The sequence below is a fragment of the Crocodylus siamensis genome, chromosome 9 (assembly GCF_052110815.1).
Source record: "Crocodylus siamensis isolate JL-2025a chromosome 9, ASM5211081v1, whole genome shotgun sequence".
NCBI lineage: Eukaryota > Metazoa > Chordata > Crocodylia > Crocodylidae > Crocodylus > Crocodylus siamensis.
The window spans coordinates 17,713,249-17,729,917 of NC_143403.1; the positions used below are offsets into that span (position 1 = coordinate 17,713,249).

At 46.4% G+C, this 16,669-nt stretch overlaps 2 protein-coding genes across 2 annotated transcripts in view; both read right to left on the reverse strand.

The window, feature by feature from the left end:
• Positions 1 to 6,053, reverse strand: part of TDRD12 (tudor domain containing 12) — a 79,070-nt gene extending 73,017 nt beyond the window's left edge. Inside the window, exons 1-2 of the mRNA XM_090063090.1 lie at positions 5,581 to 6,053; positions 4,365 to 4,418 (exon numbers count right to left, since the gene is read on the reverse strand). Coding sequence (XP_089919216.1) covers positions 4,365 to 4,388 — 24 coding nt within the window. The 5' untranslated portion in view covers positions 4,389 to 4,418; positions 5,581 to 6,053. The remainder of the gene's footprint in view (positions 1 to 4,364; positions 4,419 to 5,580) is intronic.
• A 4,034-nt stretch (positions 6,054 to 10,087) lies between these two features.
• Positions 10,088 to 16,009, reverse strand: NUDT19 (nudix hydrolase 19). The gene is made up of 3 exons (XM_090063432.1): positions 15,204 to 16,009; positions 13,306 to 13,513; positions 10,088 to 11,669 (listed from the first exon to the last, which is right to left on the reverse strand). Exons 1-3 carry the CDS (start codon positions 15,888 to 15,890, stop codon positions 11,431 to 11,433), a joined length of 1,134 nt encoding a protein of 377 aa, XP_089919558.1. The 5' UTR covers positions 15,891 to 16,009; the 3' UTR covers positions 10,088 to 11,430.
• Positions 16,010 to 16,669: the final 660 nt, after the last annotated feature.

Here is a 16,669-nt window from a genome sequence, read left to right on the forward strand (position 1 = left end):
AGTGGATGACTTGGAGGAAGCACAAGCAGCAAGGGGGAACAAGGGAGGTGCACTCATGAGAAATTACAGTAATCAGCTGGTTACACCTCAGGTGCCTACCCACAAATGTACAGAGCCTGGAAAACAAACAGAAAGAACTGGAAATCCTCACAGTCACAGAACTATGACAAGACTGGAATAACAGATACGTGGTGGGAGCTTGCATGACTGAAGCAGTGTCATGAATGGGTATAAACTTTTCAGGAAGGACAGGAAGGGGAGAAAAGGAAAAGGACTTGTGCTTTATGTAAAAGGACCATATGATTGCTCAGAGCTCCAGTATGGAACTGGAAATAGGCCTGTTGAAAGTATCCAGGTTAGGGTCACAGGAGAAAACAACAAGGGTGACATTGCGGTGAGTGTGTGCTCTAGACCACCAGACTAGGAGAATGTGGTGGATGAGGCTTTCTTCAAACAGCTAGTGAAACTTTCCCAATCATAGACCCTGGTTCTCATGGGAATTTCAATCACTCTAAAGTCTGCTGGGAAGACAATACAACAGGGCACAGGCAATCCACGAAGTTTCTGGAGTGTTGGGGACAACTTCCGGGTGCAAGTGCTGAAGTGGCAAGTGCTAGGGGCCATGCTCTTAACCTGCTGCTCACAAACAGGGAAGACTTGGTGGGGAAAGTAGTAGTGGATGACAACCTGAGGAGCAGTGACCACAAGATGACCGAGTTCAGGATCCTGAGGAAAGGAAGGACGGAGAGTAGCAGAGTAAAGGCGTTGGACTTCAGAAAACCAGACTGATTCACTCAGAGAATTCATGGGCAGGATCCCCTGGGAGGTCAGTCAGAGGGGTGCAAAGTCCAGGAGAGCTGCTTGTACTTTAAAGAAGCTTTACTGAGAGTGCAGGAACAAACCATCCTGATGTGCAGAAAGACTAGCAAGTATGGAATAAGACCAGCTTGGCTTAGAAGGGAACTTCTCAGTACATTAAATCACAAAACAGAATCTTATAAATGGAAACCTGTCCAAATAACTAGAGAGGAGTATAAGAGTATTGCTAGGGCAGGCGGAAAGAAAACCAGTAAGGCCAAAGCACAAGGGACATGTAGGGTAACAAGAGCCTCTACAAGCATGTCAGCAGCAAGTGGAGGATCAGGGAATAGGCAGGTCCGTTACTAAATGGAGGAGGCAACCTAGTTACAGGGAATGCAGAAAAAGCTAGAATAACTCAATGCTTTTTTCACCTCAGTCTTCACAGGCAGTGTTAGCTCCCAGACTTCTGTGCCTGGCAGCATAGTTTGGCAAGGAGGTGAGCGGGCAACAGTGGTGAAAGAACAGGTTAGGGACTATTTAGAGAAGCTGGATGTGTACAAGTCCACGGGGCTGGATGGAATGCACCCAAGGGTGCTAAGGCAGTTGGCCAATGGGACTGCAAAGCTGCTGCCCATTGTTTTTTAAAACCAGGGCAATTGAATAAAGAACAAATAGAGCACCCAGCTTTAAAAAAGGGAAAAGGGAGAAGCCAGGGAACTACAGACCTCTGCCTCACCTCAGTCCCTGGAAAAATATAGGGGGAAGCAGGGATCCTCAAGGAATCCATGTCTAAGCACTTGGAGAAGACAGTATTTAGGAACAGTCAGCATGGATTCACCAAGTGCAAGTCATGCCTGACCAACCTGATTGCTCTCTATGACAAGATGACCAGCTCTGTGAATGTGGGGAGCCCAGTGGATGTCGTAAACAATGACTGTAGCAAGGTTTTTGATATGGTCTTCCACAACGTTCTTGAAAGCAAACTAAGAAAGTTCAGGTTGGAAGAATGGACTGTGAGGTAGAGAGAAAATTGGATCATCAGGCTTGGAGGGTAGTAGTCAATGGCTCGATGTCTAGTGGACAGCTGGTATCAAGTCGAGTGCCCCAAGGGTCAGTCCTGGGGCTGGTTTTGTTTAATATCTTCATCCGTGACACGGAACATGGGATAGAGTGTACCCTCAGCAAGTCTGCAGATGACAACAAGCTGGGGGAGCAGTACATATGCAGGAGGGTACGGCTAGACCTCAAAAAAATTGGAGGATTGGGGCAAAAGAAATCTCATGAGGTTTAACTGGCTAAACAGCAACTCTGCAGAAAAGGACCTGGGATTTACAGTGGACAGTAATGTAAAGACCTACCGCATTCATGGTAGAAGTGAACTGCATAGCAGCTCTTTTAATCTTGCAGGCTCCCTGCCCCATCCTGTTGCTGATTAACTAAGGGGCCCCAGTGGCCCTGCTACTTGGTGCTGACTAGCCAGGATGGAAAAACAGCACCATATTTAAAACAAGTTTTCGCCTCCCTTCCAATCAGGAGTGAGTAGTGGGGCCTAGGGCCCCTCCACCAATTGACAGGGGTGTGCATGAGGAACCTGCGAGATTAAAAGGAGCTGCTGTGCAGCCCACTTCCACCATGAACTTGGTAGGTCCCTAGTAATGAGCCAACAGTGTGCCCTTGTTGCAAAGAAGGCTAATGACATACTGGACTGAATCAGTAGAAACTCTGCCAGCAGGTCAAAGGCAGCGATTATTCTCCTCTATTCAGCACTGGTGAGGCCACATCTGGAGTACTGTGCCCTGTTTTGGGTCCCCCACTGTGGACAAATTGGAAAGAGTCTAGCAGAGGACAACAAAACAATTAGGGGGCTGAACCACATGACTTCTAAGGAGAGGCTGAGGAAACTGGGTTTGCACACTGACCCTAGCCCCACATGCTGCATGCAAAGCCCATCTAGCACAGGTTGCACACAACAAGGGGGCAGTCTGGGGCCCACATTGCACACAGTGCCCATACTAGACCAGACCTGCACACTGGATCCAGCACATAAGGCCAGTCAGGCATGGGTGCCATATACAGTACACATCCAGGACCAGCACCATGTACCACATGCTGCAACAAGCTGGAACCAGCTGCACACATTGCACAGGGTTAGTGTCTGCAATGCAGACTGCATGTGGCACTCGTGCCAAACCTGCCCTGCACACTGGATCCAGGGACACTCTGGATTGGGTCCATAAACTGGCCCCACATGCAGGATCCAATGCACAAGGACACGTGTAGCACACACCCCAGACTGTTGCCATACACTGTGCAGAGTGCACACCCCTAACCAACTCAATATACCACATGGAGAGCCAGTCCAATGCCCACAGCATGTGGCATGCAGGTCCAGTCCAACACCCATGCCTACACAGCAAGCTGGATAATAGGGTTCCACGGGACAGATTTTTGACACCTTTGGTTTAACTCATCCAAAAGGACTGTTAGTTAACAATTACAGAAAAACATTTCTCTCATTTTGCGTGTTGTTTCCTTGCTTCTCATTAGAGGTGCATTGATACATCGGTCCAGCATCAGAATGGCACGGACATAAAGAAAATTGGCTGTATTGGAAATCGACCCAATGTGGCTGATAATTTTGCCCAGGTATGCCTCTGCCTGCATGCAGCTGCAGCGCAGCACACAGGCAGCGAGGAACACAGCCTGGCAGCTTGGAGAGCTGCATGCAGCTGTTAAGTTCATTGTGGTGGAAAGGGAGCAGTGAAGGAAGGGGCATGGGGAAGGCAGATCAATGCTCCTGAAGTGAGAGAGTGGGGCAGGGGCAGGGGCAGGCACTGCCCAGTCAGGGGGGAGTGGTGTCGGACAAAGCTGCAGCTCATCTGTGGGGTGCGGGGCATATGTCCCCTGGCATGCAGGCTGAAGCTCTGGGCTGGAGCTGGGCTCTTCTCCATGGGGGCTGGGCTTGGGGCAAAGAGCGGTGGCACACACTGGAAGAGGGCTGCACCCACCCCAAATTTTGCCATAGCCCACCAATGCAGTGCAGCCCAGGCTGTCCCCCCACCTCCCCAGGAAGAGTGTGGCACAGCCCCCACCCCCAAACTGCAGCTGCAGCCTGCACCATGCAGATCTAGGGGCACTTCTCACAACACACCCTCCCAGGCTGCAGCCAGCAGTGGGAGCTGCTCCCCATCCCTGTGCCCTCCAGAGAAGCCACAGCTCCATCCTGTACCTGCCCCACCCCAGCTGGACAGCATCTGCCTCAGTCCCTCCCTCACTGCAGGGGGCATTGATCTGTGCCCCCGTGCCCCTTCCACCACAGATTTACCAGCTGGATACAGCTGCATCGAAAATCGGATCAGTATAGGCCAATACGCCTCCTTAAAAATCAGCTATCAGCCCCCAAAATTTCTATCGGTGCACTTCTCATTACACTCACAACACTGCCTAGCCCTGTCATTTCAGTGAGACTTCACAGAAGTAAAAAGGGAAAATTTCTCTTGTATTCTAATATATTTTAGAAGACTTCAGCATACCAATATATTTGTTTTCAAAAGTCAACATACCTTTAATATTAAAACTTCAATCATTGTTATCAACTGAAGTCCTCTTCAGCAATGCTGTAAAAGATGATCAAGTGAAAAACTAGCGATTTTTATAGCACTCATTAATCTTGAAGTTAAAATTACCAGCACTTCCCATATCTCAAAAGCCTTCGCACTTGCAACAGGTCCACAAATTTTGTTCGCTTCTAAAGATATCCAGATTTAGATCTGTCAATTCAGCCATCATAACATAAGTCATACTCTCTAAATGAAAACTTAATCTTAATTTTCAAAATTAAACTACCCCAAAATTAACCATATTTGTTCAATATACTTGGTTACTACAGCAACATACTTAGCATACTCAACTTATTTTGATACATCTCATGCTCTTACACCGAAGTTCACAGGAAAATTTTGCCTGACCATGGAAAACTACCAGTTAGCTGATCTTAAGCTAGTATTTCACAGACAGCAGAACACCTTCATAAAGGTAGTGGGAAATCTAATTCAAAATCCCTCAGGAAGAAAGAGAATCTGAAGCAAATTTCTCCAACAGGAATAAATGATATTCTAACCACTAAGCAAGTCCAGGATAGGGTCTTTTCCAAAGTATGTTTCAAGCAGGATTTGGTCTAAGAACACCTAACGAACAAACCCTACAAGCATGACATTCAAACACATAATCATTTTTTGTTTATGCTAACTGTTCTAGACACCAGACAGCAAAGTGCTGCCAGGAGTTAGCTGGCTGGGCACACATGCAATAGCAAAATCTGTGGCACCTAAGCAGGAGTTTCATGAATAACACTAGCAGTGATGGCCCTCTTGTGAATTTAGTCCCAAAGACCCATTGGTGAATGAAATCAAGCAAAAGATTAAAAATAAATGCATTGTTCAACTCTCCTTCTAACTCTATACAATCAATAAGCAAGCTATTTTTTCAACAAGATTTGTAAACAGAAATTTAGAACCTAGGCTTAAAATAAAAGGTGTACTGTACTGGTCTGGTTAGAAAGTTTATTCCTAGTTTTTAGGAAAAGTAAATACTTTCACGCCATACTACTTTTTAAAATAGAGTCACTTTAGGGATTGCAAGCACAAAGGACTGAAATAAGCATTTCAGAATGAAAATGGAGACCTGGACAAAACTAAATATATAGAACAAGAGTTGATGAGGAGAAAAAGTGGACTTTGCTGGAATGTTTGACCCAGAAAGTTAGACTGTACATTTTACCTTACAAATTAAAATTGATGTAATCCACAACTATTTCACTGCTCCAAGATATGCAATGACCTTCCTTTATTTGCCTTGTTTTTATTCCCCCTTTCAGCTTTTATCTCATGTTGTTTGTTCAAGCTATTCTTATGCCTTCTACGTCTGAATCAGCTGCACTGTGTCCGAGGCTGCAGAAGTGAGAAAAAAAGACAACATAGATCCTATTTGCTTCTGCGAGGTCTTTCTTTTGTCTGCTCATGATTTTTTTCTACTATTCTACTTCCTCGGTGTTTCTTTCTCCCTTCTACCATCACCTCTTTCTTTTCTCCTCACGTAAGGATACAGAAAAACAAGTTGCTGTACTCTCCCCAAATCCTGCTTAATCCCAAAATGAAACTATTGGTAAAACCACCAGAAATTATTCAGGCTGAATACTGCACCCCTGACCAGGCAAAGCTGAAAGGCCTCATCCACGGAGAATGTAAAGCACAAAGACTACAGTTATACTGGCTTTTTGCCACTCATAACCATCACCTACCCAAAAAGCTGCAATCTATTAAGACATTACCAGAACTCAAAACAGTTCCAATTTTATTGCTCGGTGCACAAAAATCCTCTTTGCATCCTCAGCCACCACCACAAATCACTAGCATTTGACTGGATGAGCGTGAATGAGCCCACCAGTCCATCAAATTACTCAACGCACAGCCTGCAGGGTGGGGGGAAGCTTCTCCCCATGAAAACTAACATAACCTTTAAAAACTACTAGATCTTCCAAGTGTTTATTGATGGCAATTCAAAGCCAAAGCAAGCAGAGGGACACAACTGAGCTATGCTCAGGCTTGCTAGATACAGAGCAGGACACCACAACATCCACATTCTCAGGACCTCCAAGAGACCCCCAAGGATACACTGTCCTTTCGCAAAGGGGAGGCAGGATTTCTGCTCCTCCACCTGCAATTACCCTTTGCATTGAGGGTACATTTTGCCCAAAGCCTCCATTTTGGGGGGGGGGGTGAAATCTCTCTCTCTCCAGTGTCCCAGCATTGTCTTCCTCTCTTGGAAGACGACCTGCGAGGGGACCAAGGGAGGAGGGTCTTGCTGATGCCCCCTACAGCCAATGTAACGGGCTCCCAATACCCAGCAGAGGCGTTAGGGAAGGAGGGAGAGGAGAGAAGAGGAGAGATACGCTTCTCCCTGCACATGACGCAAGAGCCACCTCGCTCCGCAAGCAGGGATGAAGCATGCAGAGCACGAGGGCCGAGCCCATCCACAGCCCTCCCCGCGCCGAACGACTGTATTCGAGGGTGTAAAGGAGCCCGCTCCGCCCCGCCGACTGCAACCCCGCCAGCATTCACACCCCAGCTAAGCGCCGTTACCCCCGCGCCCTGCCTAGAAGCTTCCAGAAGCCCCGCCCCTGCAACGACAGACTCTCTACTGAGCCTGCGCAATGGGAGCTGCTGCACGCAGCGCGTCTTCGCAAGGGGGGGGGGGCTGTGCCAGCGAATCTGCTGCGCCTGCGCAATGGGGGTACTGATGCCCAGCGCGCCTGCTGCACCTACGCGAATGTATCCCCTCCCCACGGCCTGGGGTGGTTTACCATCCGCCGCGCAGGCGCAGAAGCTGAAACGTAGCACGCTGGGGAGAGGGTGGGCGCCAATGGGGTGGAAAAGGACTAGGCGCCCCGCGGAGTCAGGAGTGGGAAGGGCCGGCTCCGTTGTCCTCACACCAGTCGTGACAACGGCTGCACACAACCCTGTGCCCCATGGGGTGCACCTGGATGCCATTCAGTGCACAAGTCAGTTGTTCAGGGGAAGGGAAGCATCTGTCCTCCGGACCTTCATGCAACCCCATCCCTTCCCCTTCCATTTCAGCCTCCTCTGTGCCAGGGTTAAAGAAAAACAGCTAGTCTTACTCCAGGCAGGATGTGGAGACCAGGTGTCTTCAGGAGGAGCTGGCAGATCATTAAAGCCACCAGCTCTTACGCAGCAGTCGCAGTCTGCAGCCTTCCGCAGCTTCGCTTCAACTACCTGTCAACTTTTTACTCATTTGGGCCTAAAAATGTTTATTGTACACATATCCCATCTAAGTGGTTTAGTAAGTCTCTGTGCCATTGCCTCTGCTTTCCACACCAACGTGAGCACCTTGTCCACTTCATATGAAGTCAGACAGAAGGCAAGGCAGGGTGTTTTTCTGAGAACGAGTTGCTCTCATAGGCCCACTTCAGTGTTGGCAGTGGGCACATGCAGATGTTAAAACAAAGGCCCTTTACTTTAAACATGGCATGTTCCCGCACCAAGCCCTGGGCATGCCTAAAAGATGCAGTGCATAACTTAACCCAGCTCTGCAGCATCTCTGAAGATCAGGTGCTTTTTCTGGTGCTTTTGGCCCCAGGTGAACTTTTAGTATCTGGCCCCCTTTTACCTGAAATAATAATAATAAAATCACCGTTTTCAGGCCCCCTTTCTGTCCAGGCCCCAGGTGACCACCTGGTTTGCCCATGCCTGTGTCCGGCCCTGCTAGTAACAGAATCAGCTTTAGCTAAAAGCACCAAAAAGCACCACTGAAGCACCTGATCTTTACAGAGGCTGGAAAGCCAGGTTTAAGTAACACACTGCTGCTTCTGGTAAAGCTCAGTTTGTGTTTGGTTTTTTAACCTTTGCAAGCAGCCAGAGATCTAACATGTAAAACCAAAACAGACATGGCTCAAGGGGGCTAAGAACTCACTAATTTTTTTTTTTTTTTTGGTGGGTGCTTGAGGTTCAGAGCACCCACAGAATTGGTGCCTATGGTTAATCTCTTTTAAAGTCCCATCCTACTCTGCCTACTGGGTAACTTCAGCCCCTCTTTATTAAATTCTGCCTGTTGCAGCCTTGAAGCTCCCCCTGCTGGATACTTTTTTGTTTAATTCAGTCTTTTAGAATAGTGCTTCTCAAAGCGGTGGTCTGCAGACAGGCCACCAGTCCCCAGCGAGTTGCCAGGAAAGAAAGAGTTCGTACGTCGCACCACAGTTCGTACGTTCCAACACTCCAGGTGACATCACGTCATGCAAGGTGAGGAAACAGAAAGAAACAGCCGGTCGTGCATTTGTGTAGCGCTGTTACACGCAGTTGCTACCGGGCACCAGTCCCTGGCTCACTGGAAAAAAAAACTGCTGGTCTGCCACGTCAGATACTTTGAGAAGCACTGTTTTAGGATACAGAAACTATGTGAAAGAAGAAAATGCAAACCGCTTACTTCTGAAGATTTAGGCATTTATATTTTTAATGGCTCTTCTCTTGACACTTAGAATGGTTTATATGAGAACATGCTATTTCTTTAATATTGTCAATTGTCCCGATGTTTGTCTTCTATTAAGAAATGAGCCTTTATTTAGTTTGGTCTAAGAACGGCCTAATTTAAAAATGTTTTAAAGTTTAAAAAAATCCTCTTCCTATTACAAAGTAGAAAACTTTAATTATAGAGAAGGAAGATAAAGCAGGTACAAAAACAACCACCTCATTAAAAATACCAAGTAAACTTTCAAAGAACTTTTTCTGCTGCAAAGAACTTAGCAACAGGCCAGAAAGTTTTTGACACTACAGATTCCTATTTGAAATATCTGGTTTTAGCTTTGTGAATCATGTGCAAGTGTTTGCCTACCTAATGGTGCTAATATTAAATGGTCGACTGTGTCACCCCTGAAAGGACTGAGCGGCACCCTAGGCTGCTGAGGTACCCCAGTTGAGAATCATAGAACATGCTCTTTAAATTAACCGCTAAAGTCTGCTCTTAAGACTTATTTTGAATGCAGTGCATAGAGGATAGGCAGTAAAATCTGCAGGGCGTGGTTAACTGTTTCAATTAGGTTAATTTTTAAAATCACAGGATATAAATAAACCTAAGATAAATAGCAGAAGTCCATGAGAATGTTTTTATTTCTGTTTCTCCTAACTGTGTTCCAACTGTTATAATCATTTGTTGCATTTTATCTGACAATACACTCTTCAGGGGAAAGGATTTTTTTTACTCTGTGGAAAGGCTAACATAATAGATCCAGTAGTTTGGACTGGGAACCTAGGCACTACTGTAACACAAAATAATTATTATTGCAGCACTTTTTGCATTATTTTATGGGTATGTTTTCAATGCAACTTCTATAAACCATAACTACTGCTAGTTCAAAGTCTGCAAATTTAGCTAAGAAGACTTTCATTGCCCATTTATATTGACAGATGAGCTTCAAAAACATGTTCAAACTGGGACATGTAAGTTAACAACAACACAAACATCAGCATGTTCCTACTGTTGTTCTCCTAGTACCTGTGGAAGTATTTACCCCTAAAAACAGAAACAATTTGAGATACTAAATAAAAGGTGCATTATTTTTGTTCCTCAACTCCACATGTTCCTCTTCACCTTACTGTCTAGTAAAACACACATTATCGGCTGAATCTTTTTCCATTACAATCTGTTTCATCAAAACAGGCTTTTCACTAAAATGGACAATATTTTAAATGAGAAAGCATCAGAATTTGGGTCAATTCTCTAGTCATTGGATAATTAAAAAAACCCTTTTTAAATCCAGTAAGACACAGTTTAATTTCATAAATACATATTTTAAAAGGTTTTATTTTCATTCCAGTGTACAACAGAACCAAACTTTAAAACTTTCAAAGTTGTAAAAAACTTATTCTCTGTACAGTTCTAGTGGCTGGCCCTTAATCATAACCTCTTCTCCTTCCATGCGTAGTACAGAGAATCTTATACAGATCCCCTGTCAGTATCTCTCTTCTAAGAAATCTCTCTCTCTCTCTCTTTGTGGGCTGACCAAATGTAAGGAAGCTAAAGTAGCCTTCTGATACAAGACTTATATTGTAAGGCAACATATATTCCGTATAAGTCACAAAACAAAACTTGAAAGGTTAAGCATGACAGTAGATATTTCCAAGGCACTGCACTTCTTCAGTTGTTCATAAGGATCACTTGCACAGTAAAATACATTTCTGTGTTCTTTTCAGAACTATGCAGTAAATAGTTTATTTTTCATCTTTTCTAAGATGATAAAGTCTTTAAATTACGTATGACACTAAATGAAGAGAACAGCTGCTATCAGACTGAGCTGACAGTTTGAGCAGACAAGCTCTGGAAGGTTTAAAAGTCTAAAAAGCTGTTAAACCTTAAAGTGTTTTAGTCATGAATGTTAGAAACTCACTTAAACTAAATTGTACTCACCATAAACACAGAATTTATAAAAAGTATTAAAAAACAGAGTAAATGAACATTAGTTAACAAAGTTCACTTTATGCACAGATGTTCAGATTCTCAAATATGAGAGTTGGAAATATTGCACAGAATAGAAAACTTAAATTACAGTTCCACGTGCCTCGCTATCTGTTGTAACTTTTTAAAACACAGAAAAAAGAGCTTGTTGAATTCAGAACATGACAAGCATTTTTGTTTTCAATGAGAAAGGACGATTTAATTGCATCACTGTAGCCCACTGTAAACATGTAAGTGGCCTAGGATGGACAGGACAACATTAGGAAAGGTCAAATACAGCCATTCACTTACCATTCACTGACCCACAAAATCAAGTTGGTAGCTTATTATGGTGATGTTGATATGTTCAGTGAGAACATCACACCTGGCACATTTGTTCAGTTTCAATTTCAAAGAGATCTAAAATGAAGTAGGAGCTTGATCCTTCCTTTTACCCAGAGAGGTAAGCTCCCCAGAGTTGATGTAAATTTTAGGACAATGCAAAAAAGCCTGTACTGCTCAACTTTAGCCTTCAATACTATCTGCTCAGCAACTGTCACAAAAGACCAAACGTATTAAAAATAAACATATATTTTCTTAAATATTGACTGAAAAAGCAGATACATATTATAGTCTGCTATTGCCGTCTTCATTATTTCCTAATAGACTAGAGTCCATCAATATTGGATTGATGTGTTTATATTTTGGCTGGATATTCACATAAATTGCAAGACTGTTAAGATCTTTTATTACTATCCGATGAAGTCTACTACCCTCCTTCATTAGATCGTCAACCTTCTTATCTGTTGACCAAATCATTTTCTTTTCTCCTGTATAATCTGGATCTTCTGGATACAGCTCATCTCCTGAAAAACATTATATTTTAATTATATATAAAACATTTTATTACTCTGATTTGCGCTTTGCTGGTTGCTACATTATCATTATGAAATGAAGCAGTGTAGGAACAATGTTCAGAGTACAATGAGATTTAATCAACCCCAATCTTTCCTAATTGACGATGCCCCAACACTGGAAGTACCATATGTTGAAATACAATTTTTTGGAGTATAATAGGACATTCAAGTTCAAAGCCTCTTTTTCCAGGCACTAAGAAGCATCTAAAACCCTCCCATTGTATGCAAAAAGTATTTAAAAAACTCACATAATTACTATGGCTTTTCTACATCCAAGCAGGGTACGAAATTCTACATTACAAATGAGGAAATGAGGTAGACAGATCAAGCGAGTTTCCAACAATCATACAAGAGGTTTATGGCAGGACTAGGAATACGTATATCAGGTCATACAGTTTTACTTAAAAACCTCTTCTGTTAGGCTGAATTTTGTGTGGCCTTTTAAAAAGTTACTATGGTATAGTAAAATATAGACAAAAACAGCTGAAGTGGGACCAACTATAAAGCACAAAAGCAAGGAGGTAACAAAAAGAAAAAGCAGATCTGAAGAAACAGAAAATAATCAGAATTTTTTCTTTTGGCAAAAGGCCTAAGTTTTACGAAACAGGAAACAGAAAAGAAAGATTAGCAGTAACAACAACAAAAACAGAGAGAGAGACACACACACACACATTAGAAAGATGGTCTAACTACACTGTAATTTCGGTTAATGCAATGTTTAGCTATAAATCCTTCGTTAAAGCAAGGGCTAAATTTTGCTTCAAGAAGACATGGCAGAGTGGGGCTTAAACTCTGCCATATCCTCCAGGATAAAAGTTACTATACAAATTGAGATTTACCTGCTCTCACAATACTATATATAACTAATGCTTAGTAAGTGATTAAAGGCGGGATAGCAATGAAGTCTTTAACCTGTTCAATACCCTGTCTGTAACAGGAGCTGCCTCAGAGAAATAAAATGTGCAGCAGGCAACTGTGGAATTACTTGTTCTTGGGCCACATCCACATGACCATGGACATTTGGTTCCCCAGGGACAAGCAGCAGCATGCCTTGTGCTGCCACTAGTTGTCCTCAGAGAATGCCTCTGCCACACGCCCTCTGGTGCACAAGTTACCCCAGGTGGGGTAGGGGAGGCTTGGGCCATCACTGTGCTGGCCCCAGAGCCTTACTTGGTGTCCTGAGGGTCTCCTGGGGCTGCAGCAGCACCAGTCCTACCACTTGGAGCCCAGCAGCCAGAGAGTGGCTCCGGCTGGCCTGACTCGTTTTGAACCGTGACCAGTACCTCTGCATGCACTGCTCTATTTTTTTTTCTATAGGATTTTTTTACTCCTGGATATCCATGGGTCAGCCCCACTCCCCCCCGTACTGCTCCCTTGCAGTACAGAGAACACCAGAACATGTGGTATGTGGCGCCGCAAACATGTCTGCGGTGCCACATACTGCACGGCCATGCTGATCTGGACGTGACCAGGGAATTTTTCTTCATCTCCGGTAGCCATAGATTGATTTACATTCTTAAAATGTAAGATTATCAGCATTTCCAAAACCCTTGCTACAATAAAAAGCTTCATTTTGTTACTTTACCTGGTAATAGCTGAATGTGGCCATTTGAAGCAGTCAACGTAACAGGCATCCAGCGTTCACAACCTTCTAATGCACGATCAGAACCAAATCTATGCAGAGCATCAAGTGAGGAAAAGTTACACAGCCTACATAATTCATAAAATTGAGGAGGAGCAAACCACATTTCCTGAGATTTAAAGCACTCAATTGCTTCTGATGGTGATGACCACTGTAAAAGAAAGACAATGAAATAACATATTATTTTTTGGTCTCTGTTGATAAATCCTACCAATTATTTATACCTCCATGGAACCCTCAAGAGAGACAAGTCTGGCTCATGAGAGGCCTGGAATGAACAGCTAAAAGCTTTCTGGATGTCAAGGAGATGTTCAGTGTTTTGCCTACAGTTTATATGGACAAACCCAACTAATCTAAAAGAGAACTGAGCAAAAAACTTAAAAAAACATGTATTTTTCCCCACAAAAGCTATTTTTAAAGACAATAAAACAATTGAGTTTTGTGTATGCAAGCACGCCAACTTTAGAAATTCAATTTCATCTGTAAAGCAAGAGGATATTGATTCTTCAGGGGCTGATTCAACGTCAACAGGAATCAACAGAAAGACTGCTGATTCATTCCACTGAATGACTCAAAGTTTATCACAAATTCAGCCACAGTTACTGTAAGTGCCCCATCACTAAGAATATTTCTCACAAAAGAGTCACTGCTTATACCAATAACCTATGGTACCAAAAACCACAGGAGTGGTTTTACACATGCTGCCTATTTTGCTGGGATCATTTGGGTAGGGGGCTGGACCCGATGGTCCCTGCCAGCCCTAATGTCTATGAAATCTATGAGTCCACAATGTGAAGGCCTTTACTGATTCCCCTTAACCCTATGTTCTTGTATACAAATACCCCCCGTGGATTTCTGAGAGTGTTAAAATGGTGAATATTAACAAATGTGAACTTATTATAGACAACATAATATAAACAAATATGAACTTATTATAAAGACAAAGTCACTGAACTTTTTATAAATGTGGTTTTAAGATGTGTGATTTCTAAAAGGGGGGAAAAAACAGTAATTCAGAAACACTGATAATACCAAGAAACTAACTAAAGAGGTGCTCATAGAAGGGACTAGAGCACACCAGAGGATGGCAATCCCACTTCTCAACAGCCTTCAAGGTTCAAAACATGTCCTAACGTACGGCCCTGCCCTGCCTGACTCAGAACCACTAGACTAGAGACTGAGGGACTTGGGACTCTTCAGTCTGCAGACGAGAAGACTCAGGGGGGACTTGGTGGCAGCCTACAGTTATATACAAGGGGTGAATCAGGACTTGGGAGAACAGCTGTTCACCAGAGCTCCCCAAGGAATAACAAGGTCTACTGCTATGAACTCCAGGAAGGCCGATGTAGACTACACCTAAGAAAAAAGTTCTTTACGGTGCAAGTGTTCAGGGTCTGGAACAAACTCCCCGCAGAGGTGGTCTAAACACCTACTCTGGACTCTTTCAAAAAAACACATGGATGTATTTCTTGCCAGGATCACTTGATCCCAGTTGACTTCCTGCCTATGGCTGGAGGGCTGCACTCAATAATCTCCTGAGGTTGCTTCCAGCCCCTAATGTCTAAGTAGTCTACGAAAAAAAGCTGTGCCCTGCCCATGACTGGAAGCTGGGTCTTGCACTTCCCAGGGGGATGCTCTAGACACCAGGTGCAGGTGAGCAGGCCAGCAGTTCTTGTCCAGAAGGAAAGACGCAATCTCAGACAAGTCATCTGTCTCCCTGCCACCTTGTGGGGCGGATTCCCACCCAGCCCTCTGGATGAAACTCTTCCAAGCGGTGCCAGACCCCCCTGAGCACAGGCGGGAGAGGCGGAGAGGATGAAGCGCCATCGGGCCGCGCTCACCCTGAAGCCCGTCACCTCCCGCTCGTCCTGCGCCGTGTGCGGGCGCCCCCGCAGGCAGCACAGGTAGAAGGCGGTGTCGTAGCGCCGCCCGCCCCGGCCCGCCGGCGTCAGCCAGTTGCTCCAGTCGTGCAGCGCCCAGATGTTGGGCGCACAGCGCAGCTGGCGGCACATCTGCAGGAAGGCGGCCGGGTCCTTCTGCACGCGGCGCCGCCACGCGCTCAGCTCGGGGGCGGGCGGCAGCCGGGCCGGGAGCAGCGGGGCGGCGGGGCCGGGCGGGGGCCCGCGGCCGGGCAGCACCAGCAGGACGCCCGCCTCCTCGAAGGTCTCCCGGATGGCGCAGATGCGGAAGGCCACGTCCCCCGGCAGCGGCGAGCCCAGGCCGGCGCGGTCTGTGGCGAAGAGCGGGGCGCGGCCGCCGCTCGGCACCGGCCCCAGCCCGCAGCGGGGCGAGGCGGGCAGCAGGCCGAGCCAGTCGGCGGAGAAGTCGGCCGCCTCCACCAGGCCGCCCGGGAAGACGTGCGCGCCGGGCAGGAAGCCGCTGTGCGGGCTGCGCTGCAGCAGCAGGAGCTCGTAGTCAAAGGGGCCGAGCGGCGCCCGCGCCCGCCCCCGAGCCGCCGCCCCGCAGCCCGCGCCGGCCGCCAGCAGCAGCGTGGCCGCCTCCCGCCAGTGCTGCAGGCGCGGGTTCATGGTGGCGGCTCTGCCCGGCCCGGCTCCCTGGGAGGAGCCGCCGCCAGGGGGCAGGGGGCAGGGGGCAGGCGTGAGCCCCACCTTGCGGGCCCCGCCGCTGGAGGACTGCGCCGGCGCCGGGGCACCGGCTCGTGCAGGAAGGCGGCCGCCTGCCTGGCAGGCGTCACGCCTGACCTGTGGGTTGGTCTAATAAAAGAGATTTACCCGAAGGACCTTGAGACCTGACATCCTACACTTTTCTTTCTGCCTCTTTTTCTGCCACTTGTCTTCCTCGTTTCCAGCTATTTACTTTTTCATAGTCAGCCTCTTTTCGGCCTTGAACCAGAGCAGGGGTAGGCAACGCTTTTCGACCAGAGTGCTGAAAAACACTGCAGTGCTCACCTTGGAAGGTGCTGGGTGTTGGCATGCCACAAAAACAAAATGAGAGCAGGGGGTACACAGCAGGATGCCCTGCTTGTGCCCCTTGCCCCCCACCCAAAGCCCCTGGCCCCCAGCCCTGCTGCCCCTTGCCCCCTATCCAAATTCCATGCCACCAGCCTGGCTCAGTTGCTGTCAGTAGCTACCCTGGCTCTGGATAGTTGCTGGAGCCTGGGCTGCTCCCAGCAGGGCTTGCAGCATCCCAGCTGCCTGCTGGGAGCAGCCTGGGCACCTGGCTGGCAGCAGGTACCCAGAGCTGGGGCCAGCTGCAGCTGGGAGGCTGCAAACAGCTGCACTGGGCTTCACAGCTCTGGCATCAGCTCTGGGCACGCTGCAACTGTGTGCACACCTCAGGGCAGGCT